General features: G+C 38.0%; 1 protein-coding gene across 9 annotated transcripts in view; it reads right to left on the minus strand.

Annotated features, from left to right (window-relative positions):
- Positions 1 to 27,540, minus strand: part of MAP3K4 (mitogen-activated protein kinase kinase kinase 4) — a 112,548-nt gene that overhangs the window by 57,020 nt on the left and 27,988 nt on the right. For 5 of the 9 annotated variants that reach the window (XM_067701582.1, XM_067701588.1, XM_067701583.1 and 2 more), the window contains 3 exons: positions 20,816 to 21,006; positions 20,467 to 20,535; positions 7,832 to 9,195 (listed from right to left, as the gene is read on the minus strand). In XM_067701582.1, coding sequence (XP_067557683.1) covers positions 7,832 to 9,195; positions 20,467 to 20,535; positions 20,816 to 21,006 — 1,624 coding nt within the window. The remainder of the gene's footprint in view (positions 1 to 7,831; positions 9,196 to 20,466; positions 20,536 to 20,815; positions 21,007 to 27,540) is intronic. The other 4 variants (XM_067701590.1, XM_067701585.1, XM_067701589.1 and 1 more) reach the window with 1 other exon arrangement.

Below are 27,540 nucleotides of genomic sequence, written 5' to 3' on the forward strand. Positions count from 1 at the left end.
CATGAGAAAACATCAGACAAATCCAAATTCAGGAACATTCTACAAGCCATCCAGGTCATGAAAAATAAGGAGAAACAGAAACTATCACAGATCAGAGGAGACTAGGAAGACAGGTCGATCCTGGAACAGAAAAGGGACATGAGTAGAAAAACAGAAACCCAAATAACATCTATAGTTTAGTTAACAGTATTTTGTACCAATGTTAGTATATTAATTTTGACAAACATATCAGAGTCGAGTAAGATGTCAATATTAGAGGAAGCTGGATGAAGGGCATATGAAAACACTGTACTATCTTTGCAAGTTCCCTAAAAAATCTAAAATTATTCATGATTACAAGTGTACTAAAAAAAAAAGAATGCAATTGCATGGAGGTAGTTTTGGCATGAAGGATAAATCTTTTATATATGTTTACGTGGTTTCTTGTTTTAATCTTTAACCTAAAATTGAACTGTAAATAACATAACTAAACCCACAGCTACAGTAACTGTTGGGAAGGACACCTAGGAACTACTGGACTGAGATGATTCTTACTAATTTTTAAGGAAGGTTGGGAAAGGTACTCTACAAGTAGTATCTGATGGAGAAGGAGTAGAAATCGGAGGCAAGAAAATCTCTATCATAGAGGGACACCAGCACATACTATTATGAAATGGCTATCAGACACATTCATTCCTAAGACCTGAGATCAACCATGCTTAGATTAGAGGAATGTATATTATAGCCAAGTGGGAGAAATAAGTAGGAACAACAAGATCCTGGGATGCTCTAAATATCAAGGAAATAAGAAAACCAGGAAATAAATGAGTAAGCATGAGAAAGAACCAGGATCTTCTCTGGGTCCAAAAACAAAGAGGGAAAAAAGGAAAAAAAAAAACAAAAAACAAAAACGCTTTCTCTCATTTTTGACTCTTACATTATGTTGTCCTTGCTGCCACGAATAAAATTTTGGCTGGCCTTGTTAGTTCAGTTGCTTAGATTTTCCTAAGTTTTATTTGATGGCCTGAGATTCATTTACAGCAGTTTCTCTAGGTAATTATTTTCGAGATCAAAACACCTGTCTTAAAAAGTGAACTTCAGAAACCAACCCATTTGTTATTCAGAGACTGCGTATGTAATTAGAAAAATGTCCTGGGACTTCCTTGGTGGCGCACTAGATAAGAATTTCAAGAAAAATCTCAAATAAACAATCCAACCTTACACCTAAAGGAACCAGAGAAAGAACAAACAAAAGCCAAAGTTAGTAGAAGGAAAGAAATGATAAAGATCAGAGCAGAAATAAATGAAATAGAAACAAAGAAAACAATAGTAAAGATCAATAAAAGTAAAAGCTTGTTCTTTGAGAAGATAATCAAAATTGATAAACCTTTAGCCAGACTCATCAAGAAAAAAGAGGGAGAGGATTCAAATCAATAAAATTAGAAATGAAAAAGGAGAAGTTACAATGGACACCACAGAAATACAAAGCATCCTAAGAGACTACTACAAGCAACTCTATGCCAATAAAATGGACAACCTGGAAGAAATGGACAAATTCTTAGAAAGGTATAACCTTCCAAGACTGAAGCAGGAAGAAATAGAAAATATGAACAGACCAATCAAAAGTAATGAAACTGAAAAAGTAATGAAATTGAAACTGTGATTAAAAATCTTCCAACAAACAAAAGCCCAGGACCAGATGGCTTTACAGGTGAATTCTATCAAACATTTAGAGAAGGGCTAACACCCATCCTTCTCAAACTCTTCCAAAAAACTGCAGAGGAAGGAACACGCCCAAACTCATTCTACGAGGTCACCATCACCCTGATACCCAAACCAGACAAAGATACTACAAAAAAAGAAAATTACAGATGAATATCACTCATGAATATAGATGCAAAAATCCTCAACAAAATACCAGCAAACAGAATCCAACAACACATTAAAAGGATCATATGCCATGATCAAGTGGGATTTATCCCAGAGATGCAAGGATTCTTCAATATATGTGAATCATCAATGTGATACACCATATTAACAAATTGAAGAATAAAAACCATTTGATCATCTCAACAGATGCATAAAAAGCTTTTGACAAAATTAAACACCCATTTATGATAAAAACGCTCCAGAAAGTGGGCATAGAGGGAACCTACCTCAACATAATAAAGGCCATATATGACAAACCCACAGCAAACATCATTCTTGCAATGGTGAAAAACTGAAAGCATTTCCTCTAAAATCAGGAACAAGGATGTCCACTCTTGCCACTATTATTCAACATAGTTTTGGAAGTCCTACCCACGGCTATCAGAGAAGAGAAAGAAATAAAAGGAATACAAATTGGAAAAGAAGAAGTAAAACTGTCACTGTTTGCAGATGACATGATGCTATACATAGAGAATCCTAAAGATGCCACCAGAAAACTACTAGAGCTAATCAATGAATTTGGCAAAGTTGCAGGATACAAAATTAATGCACAGAAATCTCTTGCATTCCTATACACTGACAACAAAAGATCAGAAAGAGAAATTGAGGAAACAATCCCATTCACCACTGCAACAAAAAGAATAAAATACCTAGGAATAAACCTACCTAAGGAGGTAAAAGACCTGTACTCAGAAAACTATAAGACACTGATGAAAGAAATCAAAGATGACACAAACAAATAGAGAGATATACCATGTTCTTGGATTGGAAGTATCAATATTGTGAAAATGACTGTACTATCCAAAGCAATCTACAGATTCAGTGCAATCCCTATCAAATTACCAATGGCATTTTTTTTTTACAGAACTAGAAGAAAAAGTCTTAAAATTTGTATGGAGACACAAAAGACCCCGAATAGCCAAAGCAATCTTGAGAGAAAAAAACGGAGCTGGAGGAATCATACTCCCTGACTTCACACTATACTACAAAGCTACAGTAATCAACACAGTATGGTACTGGCACAAAAACAGAAATACAGATCAATGGAACAGGGTAGAAAGCCCAGAGATAAACCCATGCACCTATGGTCAACTAACCTACAACAAAGGAGGCAAGAAATACAATGGAGAAATGGAGAAAAGACAGTCTCTTCAATAAGTGGTGCTGGGAAAACTGGACAGCTACATGTAAAAGAATGAAATTAGAATACTCCCTAACACCACAGACAAAAATAAACTCAAAATGGATTAAATACCTAAATGTAAAACCAGACACTATAAAACTCTTAGAGGAAAACACAGGAAGAACACTCTTTGATATAAATCACAGCAAGATCTTTTTTGACCCACCTCCTAGAGTAATGGAAATAAAAACAAAAATAAACAAATGGGACCTAATGAAACTTAAAAGCTTTTGCACAGCAAAGGAAACCATAAACAAGACGAAAAGACAACCCTCAGAATGGGAGAAAACATTTGCAAACGAGTTAATGGACAAAGGATTAATCTCCAAAATCTATAAACAGCTCATGCAGCTCAATATTAAAGAGACAAAAAACCCATTTGAAAAATGGGCAGAAGACCTAAATAGACATTTCTCCAAAGAAGACATACAGATGGCCAAGAAGCACATGAAAAGATGCTCAACATCACTAATTATTAAAGAAATGCAAATCAAAACTACAGTGAGGTATCACCTCACACCAGTTAGAATGGGCATCATCAGAAAATCTACAAACAACAAATGCTGGAGACGGCGTGGAGAAAAGGGAACCCTCTTGCACTGTTGGTGGGATGTACATTGATACAGCCACTATGGAGAACAGCATGGAGGTTCCTTAAAAAACTAAAAACAGAATTACCCTATGACCCAGCAATCCCACTACTGGGCATATACCCAGAGAAAACCATAATTCAAAAAGACACATGCGCCCCAATGTTCACGGCAGCACTATATACAATAGCCAGGTCGTGGAAGCAACCTAAATGCCCAGCGACAGACGAATGGATAAGGAAGATGTGGTACATATATACAATGGAATATTACTCAGCCATAAAAAGGAATGAAACGGGGTCATTTGCAGAGACGTGGATGGACCTAGAGACTGTCATACAGAGTGAAGTAAGCCAGAAAGAGAAAAAACAAATATCGTATATCAACGCATATATGTGGAATCTAGAAAAATGGTACAGATGAACTGGTTTGCAAGGCAAAAATAGAGACACAGATGTAGAGAACAAACATATGGACACTCACGGGGAAAGCAGTGGGTGGTGGGGTATGAACTGGGAGATTGGGATTGACATTATACACTAGTATGCATAAAATAGATAACTAATAAACCTGCTGTATAAAAAAATTGAATTAGAAAAGAATCCACCTGCCAATGCAGGGGACACAGGTTCAATCCCTGGTCCAGGAAGATCTCACATGCCGCAGAGCAACTAAGCCCGTGCGCCACAACTACTGAGCCTGCACTCTAGAGCCTGTGAGCCACAACTACTGAGCCCGTGTGCTGTAACTACTGAAGACAGTGTGCTCTGCTGCCTGCATGCCAGAACTACTGAGCCTGCACGCTCCAACTACTGAAGCCTGTGCACCTAGAGCCCGTGCTCCGCAACAAGAGAAGCCACCGCAATGAGAAGCCCGCGTACTGCAACGAACAGTAGCCCCTGCTCGCCGCAACTAGAGAAAGCCCGCGCGCAGCAACGAAGACCCAATGCAGCCAAAAAGAAAAAAAGAAACATGTCCTGAGAAAATGAATTTACAGAAGCTAGGGAGCTATAACGTTATCTAATTTTTAACAAACTATTAAGGCTGTTTATGATATTCATATTATTAAAACAATTTGCAAACAGATTTTTTTTAGTATCACTAGTTGCATTTTTAAATTTAAAGATATTGAAATATAATAATAATTTTTACAGGAAAACTGTTTTATAAAGCATGTTTACAAGCTAAGGAGAATTAAATATTAGATATGTTACTTATGAACACAAGTTGTAAGTAACTTAATCATAAGAAATAAAAATATAGTCATACATAAGAACAATCAAATATCATGAGTATAATTCTTCTTCTCTACAAAATCCTTCAACTATCTTCATTAGTATTATCACATAAGCCATAAAAACTGTGCACAACAGAAGATATGTATTGGGCACAATCTACAGTACCAGCTGGTCAAGATGTTTCTAACAATTAAGAATGAAAATTGTCCTCAAACCTAAAAGGTTATCCACTGCTTAAAATGTATGCCCTTAAAAATGTACGATTATTTGGCAGAGATTATAAAGTAAAATACATTTAAAAAATAAAAATATAGACTTGTCTAGCCCCTACTGACTTACAGTTAGCTTCAAGGGAGGAACAAAAAGTGTTAACAACACTTCTTAAAAAAAATAGTTTATACTTGACTTCTATAGCATTTTACTATTTATACAAGTGTCTTTTCAAGCCTCACAACAACCCTGAGAGGTAGGTAGGGAAGTATTGTTATACCCATTTTACAGATGTGAAGACTTACGGTCAGAAAGATTAAGTCATTGACATTAAGATATGTGGTGAGAAAGAGCAGCATCAAGGAATGGAATCCAGTTATTTGACTTCAAAATTGTGGCTCTTTCCCAGACACAGATAGTAAAGAGACTAAAACAAAACAAACCCAGAAGGGGAGTGTACATATATTCATTTACATTTGTATACATACACTTCGCCTTATAGAAATTATGTCCCTGAAATAGGAATAAAAATAAAGTCTTACTTTCCCATTGAGTTAATTATAATTTTGGAGGCTTATCTTTTATTAGTTTGGATTAATCTCCAATACAGAAGGATTTTCGTTCTTGGTTACTCTTTCATTATTTTAGAAACACAACATTTTATAAACCAAAATTTAAAACAAGAGGGGCTTCTATACTGCATTTTTTTTGAAAAGTAAACCATCTCAAATAATTCTAATAAACATGTTTAATTCACACACTTTGAATGTGTATGTATTTCTTTTCTTCTATAACAAGGATCACTTTCTCATTCAGTTAAATCTCAACTGGTCAAACCAAAGGCGTACAACTTTGATAGGAATTCAAAGCTAGGGGCTACCTCATTATCTTTTTTCAGCAAGGGTTCTAATAGAAAATGCAGCACGCTCATTCTCAGTCTCTTTCTTGTTCCAACACATCTAATGGATGCAAAGCTCAGCAGCAGTGGTTCACTGCCACAGAGGGTCCTCAAGGGAGAGGACCAGTCTGGGAGAGCAAGCGTGACGCAGTTTTAAGAAGCCCTGACACGTCTCCCTGAGCCCTCACCATGAGCCCCTCTCTCCTAGGAGAACCAGTGAATCAAAGATGAGGTAACAATGCCAGGACTTTTTCACTGATATTACTTCAAAAACAGTCCTTCGTAACAACCATTAATCAACCCTGTCCTGTCCATACGTGTCCTTGTTAGAACCTAACCACTCTCCAGCCAAAAACCTAAACTAAAGTATGCTATTCAACATCTGAAGCATATTCCAAATCTTTACTGCATATCTAGTTCTGCTCTACTATATTATTGCACTATAATAAATTCTTATTATAAAATAGTTATTCATGGACTAAGAGGGGAAAACATCACTTGCCCTAATAAAAGGTGTACATAAAAAATCATTCACAGAGTCAAAACACTGCTCAAAGAAAATTCATTTTTGAGATTTCTAATCAAAATAATACTCAAAGTAAACTAACCGCTTAACAGCTACAAAGTATTGATTCATTCTGCAAACATCCTGCTATATTATGTGAACACCTGACCCCTTCTCCTAAGGGTTCATAATCTGGCCATCAGATTAAAACTTCAAATACTGCAAATTCGGGTTCTCTTCCGATGTTTCCCATCTTAAGGAATACCTTCAGTTTTATCATCTGACTCCATAGCAAGCCAGATTGTGTAATAAACCCAAGTTTAAAAAAAGAAAAAGTATATACATATGTATGTATTTAGCTATTAAAATTTAGAATCACAGCCCTACTCAGGTAATTAGGGATCTCAAAGATCTGGGTGCTTTTGCTTTTAGCCAGATGAACATGCAAACTCACCACAACAGAAAAATTGCTTACACTCTTTCACTCTCAAGAACAATATCCAACCACATGCCCCTTTCTAGTTTTACCACCCTTAATGGTAAAGAATTTCTGAGATATAAAGCTATTAAAACCAAGTCTGTACTATTTTCAAATCAACTCCTCTACTAGACATATTCCTCTCACAAAAATCTTCTCATATCAAAACGTGTCTTTGATAATAATACTTCCCTTAAACTTCCAGCAACTACACTAAACACTGTAACCTTACCAAATAGTGTATACTTTTCCCCTTTGATCATTCTTGGCCTTCTCTGTAATTCTTCTCTCCTTAAAATCCAGTGACCAAAGCTCGACATGCAACTCAAAAGGAAGTAAGCTATTGCAAAGAATAGAGAAAGAACTATATCCATGACCTTGGATACCATACTCATTTAAAAATATTTTAGCATCATGCTGACTTTTTACTGACTCATATTCAGCTTGTGGTCACCCATGATTATGGCTTTCTTCCCTCTTTATTTATACCGAGCCTGTCCTTCTCCATCCTATATTTAATCGTTGGATTTTTTTCCCTCCACACATTTAATTCACTCAGTTTCATACAGTTTTCACAGATCCACTTTCCCTTTCATCACAATGCTTTATAGAAACGTTTAAATCCTCAATTTATAATAACTACCATTTATGCCTGAAAAATATCAAGATTATGAACACAACTTTGTAAATCCGCTATACTTCAATTAAAAAAAAATCGAGACCATGAAAGTACATGTTACATATGACACAACATACATTGTAATTTACAAGTAATAGTGGAACTAAGAACAAGATCATACTATTGCCTACCGGAAACCTACCTCCACTGGATGGTCACTCTTTACCAGTGCTATGCGTGCCCTTTGCAAGGAACCATCCATCAGCTTGTGAAGTCTTAAAATTAACTTTCTTAACCCCATCTGCTTCAGTGCTTTGTCTACAAATGGTCTATAAATAGAAGTCAGACAATGTCTACTAAAGCCTGCTTCTGTGCTGCAGTCTGGTGTTCCCCAGCCAACAGAATCGTCCTCAGATTCAAGCCTCTCGAGCTTCTTAGTTACGCAATCCGGTGACTGGATGTTGAAACTGTTGTCAGTGGGCTGCCTGGTTTCTGGTACCCTTGGATCAGAGATTTGTTCTCCTTCACTCTCGTCCGTACTGCTTTCCAACTCTTTCAATTCTCTTTCTGTGTCCTCACCCTCATCTTCGGGCTCATTGCCTTTGGACGGTCGTGGGGAAGGGATTTCAAACACTGGCCAGCCAATGTCGGATAAATTCTTGATGCCCAAAACAGTGCCCATAATCCTTAATTTCTGATTTAAGTCTTTTGTGATGTTTAACCACAAACAGAGTGCCTGCACCCTGTCCTGGAAGTCTTTTGCAGCGTATTTTTCATAGTCCTTTTGAAGAGCCTGCAACGATGGATAAAGTGCCTCTATGTACTCCAGCAGCTCCATTATCCGTTTGACCTGCTCAAATGACACCCTCTGGCGTTGGAGGTGCTCATGATATGTTGGGTAACCCACCACCTTTGTCCCATGAGGGGCTCTGCACTGCCCTTCTACCAAAGTACCATTAAAACTAGCTCCATTTCTAACAAAGGCAAAGCTCCCATAATTAACTTTGAAAGTAAGGATTTCATTGATAATATCTGGGATGGCTTGACGGGCTGTATATAAAAAGAGGTCCTGGTCGTTAATGGTCCGTCCTGCATGCCAGGCTTGTAGCTCTAACCAGATCAGTTCATTAGATCGGTTAAACCAGAAAGCAGACGTATTTTCCTGTCCTCTTTGCTCCCTGTCCTTCTTCTTTGAGACTGAGGTAAGCTTTAGTAGAAGTCGTAGAGTTTCAAAAAATTTTAAGCGATCTGCTGGACAGTCAGTCCTAGAAGTCTGGCGTGCAGTTCTGGCTATCGGCATGGGCACAGACACCGGAAGCTTAGCATTGCTGCAGCCAAGACTGAGGTAAGGCTTATTGAGATCCACATCTGGAATTGATTTTTTGGGCAAAGACCCACCCACTGGGTCCAACATGAACGAGCACTGCACGTTCTTCTTATGATCCGGCTCCGTCGTTCTAAGAGCTGCTCGGACCTTTTTCTCCTGCTTATAGCTGTATTCTTCCACATTCTCCACAGTTTTTCCAGTGTCTTTATGTGGAGGTTGGTTTGGTGCATTCATTTTTTCTATTAAAAAAATAAGCAGAACATTATGTTACTCTAAAATATAAAGTTACTCTCAATATTTCAATGACTGATATTCACATGTATTTATATTTTCAGACTGTTGTTGAAGAAAATAATCATATCATATGCTGAAAAGAGAATACACACACACACACACAAAACATTTCTCTCTAAATCTTTACAAAGGTTTTACCCATTTTCCCTGTTACATAATACTTGCTATATTCTCTAATATTCTCCATTACTAACTTAAAACCATCTGCTTACCTCTCTACTACAAAGTGCAGTCATCCAGCTAGTCAAATCTTCACAAGTCATCACCTTAAACTTAAGAAGGGAGAAACAGTATGGCAGATCGGACAGAAACCTGATTTAGAGAACACATCCAATTCCTGCCTTTGCCATGAACTGAAGTATCAACTTAGAGCAAATCAGTTAAGTTTTCTGGGTTACTTTTCTCATTCGTAAAATCAAGTAGATTGAGGAAAGACCACTTAAGGCACCTTAAGATTATTCTCATAAAACACTGAAAGACAGATAAGCAAAAATGTTTGCCTTAATTTATTCTATTCCTTGATTTCTTCTTTGCCACAAGCAGGTGAACAATAACATTTTAAATTTAACATTAAGAAAACTGAAGACGTAGAGCCTAATTTAGGATAATTTGCCTAGTTTATTATACTGGCACATAAAGTCATTCAAAATTAATGCAAAGGAAGTAAACATCACACTTTCCCTTCACGTAACTGTAAAAGGTTCTATTAACTTAATTCCCAAGCTTTGAGATGAACACACATCTTCCTTCCTGTTTGGCATTTCTGACACTAGGAACCACCCTACCTCACTGAAACCCCTTCAGTCTCTTGCTTTCTACACACAGCACTCTCAGGGTTCTCTTCTACCTTCTGAGTCCCTCCTCTTCAAATTCTCTCCTGGGAACTTGGTTCACTCCATTAAAAAGTTAATGCTTCTCAAAGCCCTTCTCTTAGGTCTCTTCTGTCTCACCTTCCCTCTCCCTGGGTGACCTCCTTCACACCCACGTCATACACTGATGATGCCCAAGCCTATAGCACTGTCCCCACGTCCCCTCTACACTCCAGGTATACTGTCTCACTGAATCTAGGACACACATTTTGTATTTTAACTTCTCTGAAATTAGAATATGTTTTATAATTATGGTGATATAAATAACTTTTAGGAATATATTCACTAATACATTTCATTTACATTTTCCTTTATATATATGCACAATAGTAATAAATGGTTTTTAAAAATCTATTATCTAAATATCAAGAAGTATAAAAGAGTTCTTTAAATAAAAATTAAAAATTCTAAGTATAAGAACACACTGTGTCATCAATTATAAGCATTTTTTTCTTAGTATATAATATTATAGTATGCCTTTAGATTTGATGAAATAGAGTATATTTATACGGTTACAGACTAACATACCCAAAATCAATTCACCAAAGAAAATTTGTTTAAAACCAATGTATTTCCAAATCAATTTAAATTAAATTACTTTTAAAATAAGAATTTAAAACAAGTATTTCCAAGAGCACTTCCAACCTGATTTACATTATATTCAATTTCTTTTATGATCCATCAAAAAGGATTTTACTGTCTGTAAGGATTTGTGTTATATTTTAATATAAAACTATTATTACTATTATCTTTTAAATTAGCAATACTTTTTAAACAACAGAACTTTTATCTGTAGTTTTAATCTACTTTACTTCTAAATGTCTTAAAACGTTTTACACAGTCCATTCAGGAAATTTCTTCACTCAGAATGGCTATCATCAGAAACAGGACACGTAACAAGTGTTGGCAAGGAGGTGGAGAGAAAGGAATCCTCATACACGCTGGTGGGAATGTAAATTGGTACAGCCACTATAGACGGTTTCTCAAAGAACTAAAAATAGAACTACCACTTGACCCAATAATTCCACTCCTGGATATACATATCCAAAAAAAACCCCAAAACACTAATTCAAAATGATACATGCACCCTGATATTCACAGCAGCATTATTTACAATTGCCGAGATACAGAATCAACCTCACTGTCCATCAACAGATAAATGGATAAAGAAGATGTAAAGAGTGTGTGTGTGTGTATGTGTGTGTGTGTATGTGTATGTGTGTGTATACATACATATCAATACATACAACGGAATACTACTCAGCCATAAAAAAAATGAAATTTCACCATTTGCAGTAACATGGATAGAGGTGGAGGGTATTATGCTAAGTGAAATAAGTCAGACAGAGAAAGACAAATACTGTGTGATATCACTTACATGTGGAATCTAAAAAGGACAACAAACTAGTGAATATAACAAAAAAGAAGCAGACTCACAGATATAGAGAACTAATGGTTACCAGTGGGGAGAAGGAAGCGGGGAGGGACAAGATAGGGTTAGGGGATGAGATACTAATTACTAGGTGTAAAATAAATAAGCTAGGGCTTCCCTGGTGGTGCAGTGGTTGAGAGTCCGCCTGCAGATGCAGGGGACACGGGTTCGTGCCCCGGTCCGGGAGGATCCCACATGCCGCGGAGCAGCTGGGCCCGTGAGCCATGGCCGCTGAGCCTGTGCGTCCGGAGCCTGTGCTCCGCAACAGGAGAGGCCACAACAGTTAGGGGCCCGCGTACCGAAAAAAATAAAAAAATAAAATAAATAAACTACAACAATATACTATACAACACAGGGAATATAGCCAATATTTTACAATAACTATAAATGAAATGTAACCTTTAAAAATTGTGAATCATTATGTCATACATCTGAAACTTATATAATATGGTACATAAATTATACCTCAATAAAAATTTTTAAAAAGTCGAATTTTTTAAAAAAGAAATTTTTTCACAGTTTTATTGTTTCTAGCTACAAATACTTATCAATCCTCATTTATAAAAAAGGTGTCCAGGCCAGCCCTTTGCCTCCTCTTTGCTGTTTTGTTTAACTGTGTTCTTTACACTTTTATTAATATAGCACATATATATCACTCATTTCTACTTAGTAAAGCAATGGTTATTTGAAAGCAAAGCTAACAAGTACTTCCAAATTTAACTCCATTATATTTTATGTTTCAAGATATCAAATCATACTATACTTTCTTACTATGAAACGCAAAATGATATATACATGGTATCAGGGAGTAAGATTGGAGATAAAGATAATGAGTTTGTTTTGTAATATATTGAATTGGAGGTGCCTATGGGACATTCATGTAGAGATGTCTGTGGGTAACTAATATATGAGTCTTGAGCTCAGGAGAGAAATCCAGAGATATCAATTTGGAAATTATCAGTATATACAGATGTTGTTTAATACCAGGAGAGTACACAAGAATATCCAAGAAAAGTGTGCAGAAGAGAGGCAACGCAGGCCTAGGAAAGAATGCTATATTAACTAATACGTGCATCCACGTGGTTCTGAGTCAGAGAAATCAAAAACTTATGTAACAAAAAACTATTTTGTTATCTTAGGGTTTAGGATTCTAAGAAGACTTTACAAAATGAATGTAGGGTAGCATTAGTGACCAAGGCCAAAGAACGTCTGCATATAATTTTTAACTTAAAAGTAAGTGAACAGTGAAAAAGTATTACTTGCCTTATATGAATTATAAATGTTCTTCTAACCCATGATTTAAAGGCCCTAAGGGAAACAAAGGGTGAACTGAGAGTAGCTGGGATGACCTGAACAACACAGAAGACAGAGCTACGAACTTTTAGTCCAAATCTATGCTAAATTTACCACACAGCTAATAGTCAAAGCATGAAAATATCAAGAGATGAAGCTTCTGAGCCTTGATCTTTATTCCAACAATTAAAAGGACTTAAGGGGGGAAATGCCACAATCCCACTTTTCTGTATAAACAGAATCGAAGTTTAGCAAGCTTAGAAACCTAATTTTTGTAGATTATACACAAATATTGTGAAGCCTATCTTACAGCATAAAAAATGGTATATTACACAATTTTCTGAAATTCTGTATTCAAAATTTTGGTTCAGTCTTTGGACCTACAATGTGTGTAAAGGAAAGCAAATGGGGAAAGGAGGAAGACGGGACAAAGAAGCTATTTTTTTTTTTTCCAAAACAAAAAACCAAGTTGGTTTTTAAAAAAACACACAAATGGAAATAGGTACATCATTAAAATGACATGATTTAAATTTAAAATAGACTTAAGCCCCAGTCTAGCTACTGTGCAAAAAGAAAATACCAATCTTTGTTTGTTTAGTTTTCTGTTAATACTAAATCCCTCTGCAATGAACAGAAAGTCAAATACAGAGTTTCTGTAAAGGAGAATGGATCAAAAGTATAGAGAATGTTTTATACAAGTTCTAATTACAGTACTACAAAACTAGTTCATAATGACTTAAGACTAATGAACATCTGAGCTCTCAAGTGGCTATAAATTAAGTGGTACGACTTTGTAGTACTGTTAAAACAAACCTTCCAAGAAGTTACTGTTTCCTTTGGCCAATCACCAATAACTCCTGCCAAATCAGAGAAACATGAAAGGAAAAGAACAAAAAAATGTATAATGAAACTGAACGCAAACAAATGACAAGCAATATGGTTCACTTGTTTAAACAGATATAAGACAGTCAACTGACTTCCCCACAATTCACACCTAGAAACAGCTCTTTAGAATATGTATAAAATGTATTTTTTATCAAGTCCTCGCAACTCTTATGTTCTTCCATACATGTATGTCAAACTCAAAACACTGGCCCTCCTCGATCTCTCAAATGAGAAAGCAGAAACAGGTATCTGCGCTTTACTTTAAATGTGAGATGATCTTTAGAGCAGTGATGTGCCAGGCTATCAATGTCAGCAATCTGAAGGGACTTAGAGATCTTATAATTCAAGGTTCTCAAACTTTAGTAAACATTGAGAATCACTCAGATTCTTGCTACAACGCAGATTCCTGGGCCCACTCCCAGTGTCTTGGATTCAACCTGGCTAGAATGACACCACATTTGGGAAAATCCTGCTCTATTCAATCACTGCTTTACCCATTTACGAGGTAAGGGCCTACAGAAACTGTCATCGTCTTTACAACAACACTGTGATGGAGATTCCCGCAGAACATGGACGGCCAGACACATGAGACATGTCGGGACAGGGATCCTAACCCGTGTTTGTGCCGTCAACCACCTTTACGCCTGTCGAGCTGCTCACAGGGCAGGGCTGTCTGACTAAGGAAAGGTTAAGATGCTGAGTGCCATGAAAGACAGATTACAGTGGGCTAACTGATATGCGGAAGCTTTAACTAAGACCAGGTACTCGACTGAATGCCTTGAAGAATGGATTCATCTTAAATAAGGGTAGCAAGGAAGGCAAGAGAATAAACATACAAAAAGACACAAAAGCAGAAAAGAAGAGAGCCTGGCTGGAACAGTGAGTCTGCATGTAGATGGGTAGGCTGGAGATATAAATTAGAACCTTGAAAGTCAGGCTGAGTTTGGATTAAAGAGCTGAAATATAGATTTAAGTCCACTCTAGTTCACAAAGAACATTTCTCTTACTATACAGATTGAATCTGATTTATAACCATTTTACCAGATCAATTTTATAGCAGTATTATATTAAAAAAAATAAAACTTGCTAATCTCACTATGTTAGCAAAAAATCACACACATTTACACACACACACACACACCCCTTGAGATATTTGCTAACGACAGGGAGATTAATGTGTACATGTATATGCACACGTGTATATGCACACATGTATATGTCAGATTACACATGACTATCTCTGTGATCTGGCTCTTGCAGTATTACATTACTCCTGCAAAACGGGGCTGATAATGATTACGAGGCCGATTCACCCTGAAAAGGGCTTTGGCCTGGGTGTCTTCACTCTTGTTTAACCTACTGAAAACTATGAGATGGACTGGATTTACTTCCTTCTGCTAATTAAAAAGAACAAAAATTTAAGGATGAGGTAGTTTGCCTCTTCTTAAACCAGGCTTAAAGAGAAACAGCTACACATGGGTAGCTACACATTATGGTCCAAAATTTATCAAAATCTTAACTGCTGTAGTTTGGTAGTTATTTACCATTATCAAAAAAATATGATCTGAAGTAACACCATAGTTAAACTCTGTTACTCATCGAAGTATGAAATCAATCCTGGTCAGTGGGTTAATTTAAGAGCTGAATGGTAGGTTACATCTGTCAGGGTGTCACACAGCTGGCATTTTTTAGGTAATAAAGAGCTAACTATCTTTACCTAGATATCATAACATTGTTATATATTTAATATTTAGCACAGCTTCTAAAAGCAGAAGTTAATATTCTGAAAACAAAAATATCTTTAACATTCCCAGGGAAACAAAATCAGGAAAATGCAAAAGTCAAATAAAATAATTTTAAACACATCTAAAGTCCATCAGTACAAAGAAATAAAACATCGCGGGCAGTGGTGACCTCACCTTTGTCCTACATCCCTAGGCCCCCTCCTCAGGCCTCCCCTATCTCAGACAACCACTAGGATACAGATTGTTTTGAACTTTCCCGTCTGTGGTTACCCACTTGCGTATTATGAAAGGAAATCACAATGAGTGACACGAGTCTTTCTGCAGAACTTCTCGTGTTTATTTGCAGGAACTTCTCTAAAGTCTAGTCCCAAAAGTGCATTTACTTGGGTCAAGGATATAACCAAGCTCAGTCTGAGTGTATTAACAAATTACTTCCACACAGGGATTGAGACAATTTACACTCACACCAGCCTTGTAAGAAAGCTGCCATCTCCTCATATCTTTGCTAGCATTTGATAATGCTCATCAGGGTGTAGTAAGTATTAGAAAGAAAACCACAGGCCCCAAATGGTGTCAGTTGCATGCTAAAAGCCCATGATGGCAAACCTATATTTTATACGTTACTTCACTGCAGTTCCAACCTCTCCCAGAAATGTAGTTTTAATTGAACAGTCTAGAATTTTCTGGTCAATACCAATAAAGTAACCCAACAAGTAGGCCCTCTACAATCCCCCAGAGGAAGAGGTAATCTGCATGATAAAACCCCTGTCATCCCTCCCCACGCCCATAAAAAAAGATGTCTGGTCAAAAAATAATCCTTTCTTTTTTTTTTTTTGCTAATAGCTCCCTTACTCCACCCTTCCATTTTTATAGGAAAATCCATAGGGATTTTCCTATAAAATCCCTTCCATTTTTGCACAACCACTCAGAGCACCCTTCTAGTTGCTAGATGTAATGCTGCCTGATTCATAAATAAAGCCAATCAAATCTTCAAATTTACTTGGTTGAATTTTGCTTTTTAACATAAGAAATATATTTGGGTTTTGTCCAGGTTCCTGACACAGAGCTCCTAAAACCCTTGGAATTTTCTGACAGAAGTGTCTTTTTTATTCATAAGGAGCCCCTGTCAATCACACCTCAATTTACACTAATGAGGCAACTTAAGTGATAAACGTAAGTCAAGTGTGTTCCTGAGTTCTGTGAGCAGTTCTCTCACGGGAACCGTCAATTTATTACCAGTTGGTCAGAAGGTTGCCTGGTACTAAATTTCCAATTATAAAAAATAAGCCAATAACAACAGTCGTTGGTTATTTTGAGCCTAGGATAATAAGAATATTTAAAGAATCATATCCATATAATAGCTCATGACAATGGCTACCATCACTAAAGACAACAGTGTTAGCGGTCACTCTACCCACAGAACCGTGAGCACAATAAAATGGACGCTTTCATAACACTAAGCTTTGGGTGGTTGTCACACAGCAAAAGATAAGCAGAAAAACGAAAATATTATCGGTGATGTTAACTAAAAAGATGAGCTCAACTTTCACTGCAGTTCTAAAGTGAATCGTATGATTCAGGCAGCCTTTGCTTGTTGCAGAGAGAAAGAAATAATGCGTCAGTTCATATTTCCTTGGAAAGCTTTTAAAATAAATCTGGCCAATCTAATTAATTTTAAAAATCTCTTGAAAATACTGAGAGACCAATACACTATTATGATTGACAAATGAGTTTGAAATACTGGTCTCCCTGACTCAGCCTTCAGGCCATAGCACAAAGGTCACTTGTTCCAGCAGTCTTCCCAAGCCCAGGTCTGCTCGATCCCCTCCTGTGGGCACCCACAGAAGCCCCCCCTCTCTCCCCTCCACCCCAGCTCTACCACACAAGATGGGACTGCCTGCTCATCTCTGTGGTTCCTGCTGGAGACGAGCAAGGGCTTATCGATCATCTAACGCAATACCCGCCTATGGAGTCACTGAAGTTGCGAGTCAAGGGAAAGAATGAAGGAGAAATAAGGGAGGAATGGAAGGGAGGAAGGAAAAAGGGGATGCGAAGAGGAGGCAGAAGAAAGGAAAGAGAGGTAAAGGCAAAAGGAAAGGGAGGGAGGTGAGGAAAGAAAGACCCAGAGAAAAAGTAACTATGATGGCAACATACAGAGTGAGAAGAAGAAAGGGGGCTAGGAAGAGCTACAAGAAACGGATAAGCCAGACAGGACTGAGCCAGGCTGCAGTCCCAACTCCATACCTTGGTAACTATGTGACTGAAGACTCAGTGTCCTGAAAGGAGGGGCACCAATTAATAAGGGTACAGTCAATGATATAATTATTTAATTCTACTTTGAAATTTAAGGCAAGTGGTGAGAAAGAAACCTTTAGCTCACAATAATAATGACAGCTAGTAGTTACTGAACATAAAACCCTCACAACACCGTAAGGCAGATTACCTCACAGATAAAGAAAATGAGACACGGAGGCGGCACATACAGAAGGTGGTAGAACCAGGATGGGAATCCAGGCAATCCGGCAACCAAGTGTGTGCTCCGGTCCACCATGCTCTGCTGCTGCAGCCGGCGAGTTCTCGAGTACTGTTTGTTCCACCAGCTCAACACAAACACGCCATCCCCAAAACAGTAACATGACCCACTGCCCAACACGGTTGCTTCATTTCCATCGTTTTTTGGTGTTCATGAACAAGAATGTTGACAAAAACAGTTCACCAGACAGCAAACACACTGCTTTCTAGTATGTGCATGACTGGGACAGTTAAAACTACAAGCCCTAGAAACTCTCTGTGTCGTGTCCTCAACCATAAATTGAATAATAATATATAGAACCTACATCTCATTGGGCTATTACTATATTTAAAAGATAACTCTTTTGACGAGTTCAGCACAGTGCTTAGGTAAAGCACTCAAGAACTGTGAGTGAGAACCGGGCAGATGTTGCTACAAATGATTCAGCAGCCATTAAAATGAACAGCACAGGTTATTCTATGGCACAGAAAGTTCATGAGTCATTAAAATGAAAAAGGAAGCCAGCTATAAAATAGTATGATATCATATCACAACACAAATATATGCAAGTAAAGAGACCACAAGGCAAAGATGGTAAAAGCTGTTATTTCTGCATATTGGGTTTATGGGTATTTTTCTTTCTTTTTGTCAGTATTTTCTAAACTCCCTACGACAAACATGTGATCTTTTGCAATAAGAAAAAACATAAGTTGTTAGGCACTTTGGTGCCCTAGGTCTGCTGATAGATAGCTACAAATCCAAAGGTTTATGAGCACTCTTTCTTTACCTGCAAAATGGCAGGAATTAACGTGGTCTCTGAGACCCCTTCCAGATCTAAAATTCTGTAATTTTATGAAATAAACAACTGAAAGAAGTTGAGGAGGAAAAGAAACAACCTTCCCTCTTCCTTCTATTTCTGACACAGCCCAGAAGGACAGCAGAGCTCAACAAGTATCCAGCGACGGGTTTTCTGACTGATTACTAAAGACATACAGTCATGTCAAGTACCACATTCAGAGAAGCTTAACCCCTGCTGCTTGCACTGGGAAAAAAGTCCAAACTGAGGACCAGGAGAACTAGTTCTAAAATTAGTCCTGGGAGTTCCCGGTGGTCCAGTGGTTAGGACTCTGCGTTCTCACTGCCGAGGGCCCAGGTTCAATCCCTGGTCAGGGAAGTAAGATCCCACAAGCTGTGTGGCATGGCCAAAAAATAAAAATAGTACCTAAAATTAGTCCTGCCACTATCTCAAGCCTTCTGGCCTTGAGAAGTTGCCTTGAAACCCTGGGCCTCACTTTCTCAATCTATAAAATGGGGGGACTGTGTTCTCAACTCTGGTTCTAAAATAGTATGAACAAGTGAAGACAAAGCAGATATCCTACTGGCATCATCGCATTTCACCACCACGAAGCAAATATGTATTAACTAATATTGGTTCAGTAGATGCTGCTTCAAAAGGAACTTCTGTAGGCATTTGAGAAATTTCTTTGAGAAAATGGAAAAGGATTGATTTTAAAGATAATATATTGCAATGGAAAGCTATTACTTTCCAACAGGGGTAAATACAGATCATAGGTTAACATCTTACTACAAATACAGTTTTAAAAGAAAGTAAAAAAAATCATCTTCCCTGTGGGAAAGAAAGACTATTTATTACTTAGGAATTCCTCCTTGGATAAGACTTCACTCAAGCAAATAAGTTCAATAAAGTCCATTTCTCTTACCCTTCTTCTTTCTTGAGGAAGGGCTATGATAGGGACACAGAATGAACTTGCCGACATTAACCATGAGAGATCAATGTGTGGAAGAGATGTGTGGGAAAGGGAAAGAGAGGAAGAAAATGAGCTAAAGAAAGGGAGAAATGGAAATGAGTCTCTTTTCAGTAGGGAGAACATGTGATAATTTCTCAGAGGAGATAAAGAATGATATCCCTATCTTGCACAGTAATAGGTAGATGAATTCTAGGAAACTATGAGATCAGTTTCAGGACAAGTGGTTTGCTGAAATTAACAGAGAAATTCTAAAACCGTAAGGCTTCAGTGACCTGAGGTTCCATGCCAGAAAGCAGGTACAAGGAAGCAGGTCAGCATGATTCAGTTCCTCTGCCTCAGAACAGAACAGCTGTGACGCGCTCAGAGGAAGGAAGAAATGAAAACAGAGAACAGTCTCAGGAGCAGGAACAGCTTCTAGGAGCAGAACACTATCTGGGCTTTGGGATTCCAAACAGAAAGAAAAGTACAACACAGATTCTGTGCGTGATTATAAGGTGGGACACCATCCAGGCCCTGTGCTTAGTGGGAACGAGGGCCCTGTACATGAGGGCAGCATCATGGTCACCGGCAGAGCACAGGTCTCAGGCCGCCTGGGGAATCCTGGGGAAGAAAGCCTGGCCCTGCCTCTCCCAAAGTGCCCAATACATCATGTCAGGAAGACAGAATCTAGAAGTTTCAGCCTAAGAGATTCAAAGAATAAAAGAAGGCCACCTATCCCGTACACCAGCAGCCATCCTGGACAGGCACGCTGATTCATCCACGTTTGTCCTCTTCCACGTCCTAAAAGGAATGCAAAGGCCTCACACACTGACTTTAACAATTACAATTACAAACCTTTCTATCTCTGGAGAATTATTTTCTCTTTTATTAACAATATTGCTAATGGTGATAATTCAAATATTTAAAAATAAAACTTTAAGGCAGCATAAAATCAAATTTAAAAAAAGAGGAATAACATTATTGTAGAAAAAGCATCTATCAATAGTTACATGTTACATAAAGATTACATACCAACCATGCCACGCCCCCTCAAATGTATCGTTTTACGCACAAGACTTACCTTTCACATTAGCTCGACTGGTGGGCCGCCCTACATTATTCCTCTGGTGTTTGGTTGACAGACGCTTCCTCTGCCGAGGCGTGCTGGGGGGAGAGGGACCATAAAGGTTCTCTGTATTTGTTTCATCTGAAAAGTCCTCAGGATCAGACTCAGAATTCTTACAAGCTGAATCTCCCAATGCGCACTCTTGTCTACGGAGCACAACAAGCAGAGAAAATATTCAGGAACGTATGAAGGGAATTCAAACTTCAATGACTTAAAATTTCTTTTAAAAACTCTCCATAACACTTCTCTGTGGATATGTCTCTTCCTCAGCCTTGTAATCTTTCTCCTCTATCTGTACTTGTAGAAACTCATGAAGAGAACATAACGACCGTGTTCCTGCTCTCACCACGAATAAAGAGAACTGATGTGCAGTTCCTGTTGTTTAGAGAATTCTTTCTAACATAAATGAAGTTTAAAACTAAAAACTTAAGGATCAGGGGAAAAAGAGCAAAGGACTAGAAGATACAAATCAACAGAACTAAGCATCACTTACGTGATAGTTGGTGACAAGCTTAACTGCTGAGTGGGCAACTCTTGCCCTGACGTCAGAGTCCCATTGCTTTTGCTTTGTGAAGCATACAGAACAGAAAGCATGACCTGAGCAGCAAAGCAGAGAGCACTGATGACATGTGGTAGGTCAGGGTTTCTGTGTTCTCTGATAAACACTTCAGGGCAGCACTCAGGTTAGGGAAGTTGAAAACTTCCCTAATATGGGAAAGGAAATAGTCAATCAAATCCAGGAAGCACAGAGAGTCCCATACAGGATAAATCCAAGGAGAAACACGCCAAGACACATATTAATCAAACTATCAAACATTAAATTCAAAGAAAAAATGTTAAAAGCAGCAAGGGAAAAGTAACAAATAACATGCAAGGGAATCCCCATAAGGTTAACAGCTGATCTTTCAGCAGAAACTCTGCAAGCCAGAAGCGAGTGGCAGGACATTATTTAAAGTGATGAAAGGGAAAAACCTACAACCAAGATTACTCTACCCAGCAAGAATCTCATTCAGATTCGACGGAGAAATTAAAACATTTACAGACAAGCAAAAGCTAAGAAAATTCAGCACCACCAAACCAGCTTTACAACAAATGCTAAAGGAACAACAAATGCTAGGCAGGAAACACAAGAGAAGGAAAAGACCTACAATAAGAAACCCAAAACAACTAAGAAAATGGTAATAGGAATATACATATTGATAACTACCTTAAATGTAAATGGATTAAATGCTCCAACCTAAAGACACAGACTGGCTGAATGGATAAAAAAACAAGACCCGTATATATGCTGTCTACAAGAGACACACTTCAGTCCTAGAGACACATACAGACAGAAAGTGAGGAGATGGAAAAAGATATTCCATGCAAATGGAAATCAAAAGAAAGCTGGAGTAGCAATTCTCATATCACACAAAATAGACTTTAAAATAAAGACTGTTACAAGAGACAAAGAAGGACGCCACATAATGATCAATCCAAGAAGAAGATATAACAATCGTAAATATTTATGCACCCAACATAGGAGCACCTCAATACATAAGGCAAATGCTAACAGCCATTAAAGGGGAAATCGACACAATCGTAGCAGGGGACTTTAACACCCCACTTTCTCCAATGGACAGATCATCCAAAATGAAAATAAATAAGGAAACACAAGCTTTAAATGATACATTAAACAAGATGGACTTAACTGATATTTTTAGGACTTTCCACCCAAAAACAACAGAATACACTTTCTTCTCAAGTGCTCATGGAACATTCTCCAGGACAGATCATATCTTGGGTCACAAATCAAGCCCTGGTAAATTTAAGAAAACTAAAATCGTATCAAGTATCTTTTTGGACCACAACACTATGAGACTAGATATCAATTATAGGAATAAATCTGTAAAAAATACGAACACGGACTTCCCTGGTGGTCCAGTGGCTAAGACTCTGCGCTCCCAATGCAGGGGGCCCGGGTTCAATCCCTGGTCCAGGAACTAGATCCCACATGCCTCAACTAAGACCCGGTGCAACCCAAAAAAAAAAAGAAAAATACAAACACATGGAAGCTAAACAATACACTACTAAATAACCAAGAGATAGCTGAAGAAATCAAAGAGGAAATCAAAAAATACCCAGAAAAAAATGACAATGAAAACACAACGACCCAAAACCTATGGGATACAGTAAAAGCAGTTCTAAGAGGGAAGTTTACAGCAATACAATCCTACCTCAAGAAACAGGAAACAATGCAAATAAACAACCTAACCTTATACCTAAAGCAATTAGAGAAAGAAGAACAAAAAAACCCCAAAGTTAGCAGAAGGAAAGAAATCACAAAGATCAGATCAGAAATAAATGAAAAAGAAATGAAGGAAAGGATAGCAAAGATCGATAAAACTAAAAGCTGGTTCTTTGAGAAGATAAACAAAATTGATAAACCTTTAGCCAGACTCATCAAGAGGGAGAAGACTCAAGTCAATAGAATTAGAAATGAAAAAGGAGAAGTAACAACTGACACTGAAGAAATACAAATGCTCATGAGAGATGACTACAAGCAGCTATATACCAATAAAATGGACAACCTGGAAGAAATGGACAAATTCTTATAAAAGCACAACCTTCCAAGAGTGAACTGGGAAGAAATAGAAAATATAAACAGACCAATCACAAGCAATGAAATTGAAACTCTGATTAAAAATCTTCCAACAGGGCTTCCCTGGTGGCACAGTGGTTGAGAGTCCCCCTGCCGGTGCAGGGGACACGGGTTCATGCCCCGGTCCGGGAAGATCCCACATGCCACAGAGCGGCTGGGCCCGTGAGCCATGGCCACTGAGCCTGCGTATCCGGAGTCTGTGCTCCACAATGGGAGAGGCCACAACAGTGAGAGGCCCTCGTACCGCAAAAAAAAAAAATCTTCCAACAAACAAAAGCCCAGGACCACATGGCTTCACAGGTGAATTCTATCAAACATTTAAAGAAGAGCTCACACCCATCCTCTCAAACTCTTCCAAAATATAGCAGAGGGAGGAACACTCCCAAACTCATTCTATGAGGCCACCATCACCCTGATACCAAAACCAGACAAAGATGTCACAAAAAAAGAAAACTACAGGCCAATATCACTGATGAACATAGACGCAAAAATCCTCAACAAAATACTACCAAACAGAATCCAACAGCACATTAAAAGGATCATACACCATGATCAAGTGGGGTGTATCCCAGGAATGCAAGGATTCTTCAGTATACACAAATCAATCAATGTGATAAACCATATTAACAAATTGAAGAATAAAAACCATATGATCAACTTAATAGATACAGAAAAAGCTTTTGACAAAATTCAACACCCATTTATGGTTAAAAACCCTCCAGAAAGTAGGCATAGAGGGAACTTACCTCAACATAATAAAGGCCATATATGACAAACCCACAGCCAACATCATTCTCAATGGTGAAAAACTGAAACCATTTCCACTAAGATCAGGAAAAAGACAAGATTGCCCGCTCTCACCACTATTATACAAAATAGTTTTGGAAGTTTTAGCCACAGCAATCAGAGAAGAAAAAGAAATAAAAGGAATCCAAATCGGAAAAGAAGAAGTAAAACTGTCACTGTTTGCAGATGACATGATACTATACCTAGAGAATCCTAAAGATGCTACCAGAAAACTACTAGAGCTAATCAATCAATTTGCTAAAGTAGCAGGATACAAAATTAATGCACAGAAATCTCTTGCATGCCTATACACTAATGATGAAAAATCTGAAACAGAAATTATGGAACCTCTCCCATTTACCACTGCAACAAGAGGAATAAAATACCTAGGAATAAATCTACCTAAGGAGACAAAAGACCTGTATGCAGAAAACTATAAGACACTGATGAAAGAAATTAAAGATGACACAAACAGATGGCGAGATATACCATGTTCTTGGATTGGAAGAATCAACATTGTGAAAATGACTGCACTACCCAAAGCAATCTACAGATTCATTGCAATCACTATCAAACTACCAATGGCAACTTTCACAGAACTAGAACAAAAAATTTCACTATTTGTATGGAAACACAAAAGACCCTGAATAGCCAAAGCAATGTGGAGAAAGAAAAATGCAGCTGGAGGAATCAGGCTCCCTGACTACAGACTACACTCCAAAGCTACAGTAATCAAGACAGTATGATACTGGCACAAAAACAGAAATACAGATCAATGGAACAGGGTAGAAAGCCCAGAGGTAAACCCACACACATAGGTCACCTTATTTTTGACAAAAGGAGGCAAGAATATACAATGGAGAAAAGACAGCCTCTTCAATAAGTGATGCTGGGAAAACTGGACAGCTACATGTAAAAGAATGAAATTAGAACGTTCCTTAACACCACACACAAAAATAAACCCAAAATGGGTTAAAGACCGAAATGTAAGGCCAGACACTATAAAACTCTTAGAGGAAAACACAGGAAGAACACTTCATGACATAAATCACAGCAATATCCTTTTTGACCCACCTCCTAGAGAAATGGAAATAAAAACAAAAATAAACAAATGGGACCTAATGAAACTTAAAAGCTTTTGCACAGCAAAGGAAAGCATAAATAAGATGAAAAGACAACCCTCAGAATGGGAGAAAATATTTGCAAATGAAGCAACTGACAAAAGATTAATCTCCAAAATATATAAGCAGCTCATGCAGCTGAATATCAAAAAAACAAACAACCCAATCCAAAAATGGGTAGAAAACCTAAATAGACATTTCTCCAAAGAAGATATACAGATTGCCAACAAACACATGAAAGGATGCTCAATATCACTAATTAGTAGAGAAATGCAAATCAAAACTACAATGAGGTATCACCTCAAACTGGTCAGAATGGCCATCATCAAAAAATCTGCAAACAATAAATGCTGGAGAGGGTGTAGAGAAAAGGGAACCCTCTTGCACTGTTGGTGGAAATTTAAATTGATAGAGCCACTATGGAGAACAGTATGGAGTTTCCTTAAAAAACTAAAAATAGAACTACCATATGACCCAGCAATCCCACTACCAGACATATACCCTGAGAAAACCATAATTCAAAAAGAGTCATGTACCACAATGTTCACTGAAGCTCTATTTACAATAGCCAGGACACGGAAACAACCTAAGTGTCCACTGACAGATGAATGGATAAAGAAGATGTGGCACATATATACAATGGAATATTACTCAGCCATAAAAAGAAACGAAATTGAGTTATCTGTAGTGAGGTGGATGGACCTAGAGACTGTCATACAGAGTGAAGTAAGTCCAAAAGAGAAAAACAAATACCGTATGCTAGCACATATATATGGAATCTAAAAAAAAAAAAAAAAAAAGATTCTGAAGAACCTCGGGGCAGGACAGGAAAAAAGATGCAGACGTGGAGAATGGACTTGAGGACATGGCGGGGGGAAGGGTAAGCTGGGATGAAGTGAGAGAGTGGCATGGACATATATACACTACCAAATGTAAAACAGATAGCTAGTGGGAAGCTGCTGCATAGCACAGGGAGATCAGCTCGGTGCTTAGTGACCAACTAGAGGGGTGGGATAGGGAGGGTGGGAGGGAGAGGCAAGAGGGAGGGGATATGGGGATATATGTATACATATAGCTGATTCACTTTGTTATACAGCAGAAACTAACACAACATTATAAAGCAAATATACTCCAATAAAGTTGTTTTTAAAAAAAAAAAGCAGCCTGAGAAAAACAACTTAGTTTGGAAGCTTTAGCTAAGAAACAATACATAATGGGGGGAGGGGTAGGAAGAGAAATCAAGCTAAAGTTTATTCCTTTAAAAAAAAACCATTTAGACACAAAATCTAGGAAAATAAATACTAGTTCTAAGCTCAAGAGAACTTGCATCATTTCAATTAACTAACCAAAAGCATCCAAAACCTCATTCTGTATCAGCTCATGTGAGATGAGCTAATGTGGTCAGTTGACTGGTTCAGAATGTTCCCATGGATACCAATTATTTTGGATGGGGAAAGTAGTACAAGGTCTACATCAGCTGCCCTGAAACATTTTTCTTGTGTTTGAAAACATACAAATGTGAAATGTCTTTCTGGTACTAAACTTCTGACAGTCACAGAAAACAATGTTGCATTCTTTTAAAATAAAACTTTGCTCAAGTACCCTTCACTTGACACAGAATCCGGTCTAAGAAAAGCATGTCTTAAACTCAACCCACGGGGGGTTTAGTGTAGTTTTTAAATGAAACATGTGAAAGACAAAAATTCAAATAACTTGGGGTTAAATAGTTCTGCTCTGACATAGTAGGTGAAACCACATGGTGCCTGAAATAGCTCAAAAATGATGAAGCTGGATTAGATGAGCTTGAGAACATCGGTGGTTTTGCAAAAGCCCTAAAACACAAACAAACAAAATAGTTCATTAAAAGTTCTTTAGCAAAGCCCTTAAACATAAAATATTTCATTCCAGGGCTTCCCTCGTGGCGCAGTGGTTGAGAGTCCGCCTGCCGATGCAGGGGACACGGGTTCGTGCCCCGGTCCGGGAAGATCCCACATGCCACGGACCGGCTGGGTCCGTGAGCCATGGCCACTGAGCCTGCACGTCCGGAGCCTGTGCTCTGCCACAACGGGAAAGGCCGCAGCGGTGAGAGGCCCGCGTACCGCAAAGAAAAAAAAAAAAAATTTCATTCCACA

Source organism: Pseudorca crassidens, chromosome 13, assembly GCF_039906515.1.
Source record: "Pseudorca crassidens isolate mPseCra1 chromosome 13, mPseCra1.hap1, whole genome shotgun sequence".
Taxonomy (NCBI): domain Eukaryota; kingdom Metazoa; phylum Chordata; class Mammalia; order Artiodactyla; family Delphinidae; genus Pseudorca; species Pseudorca crassidens.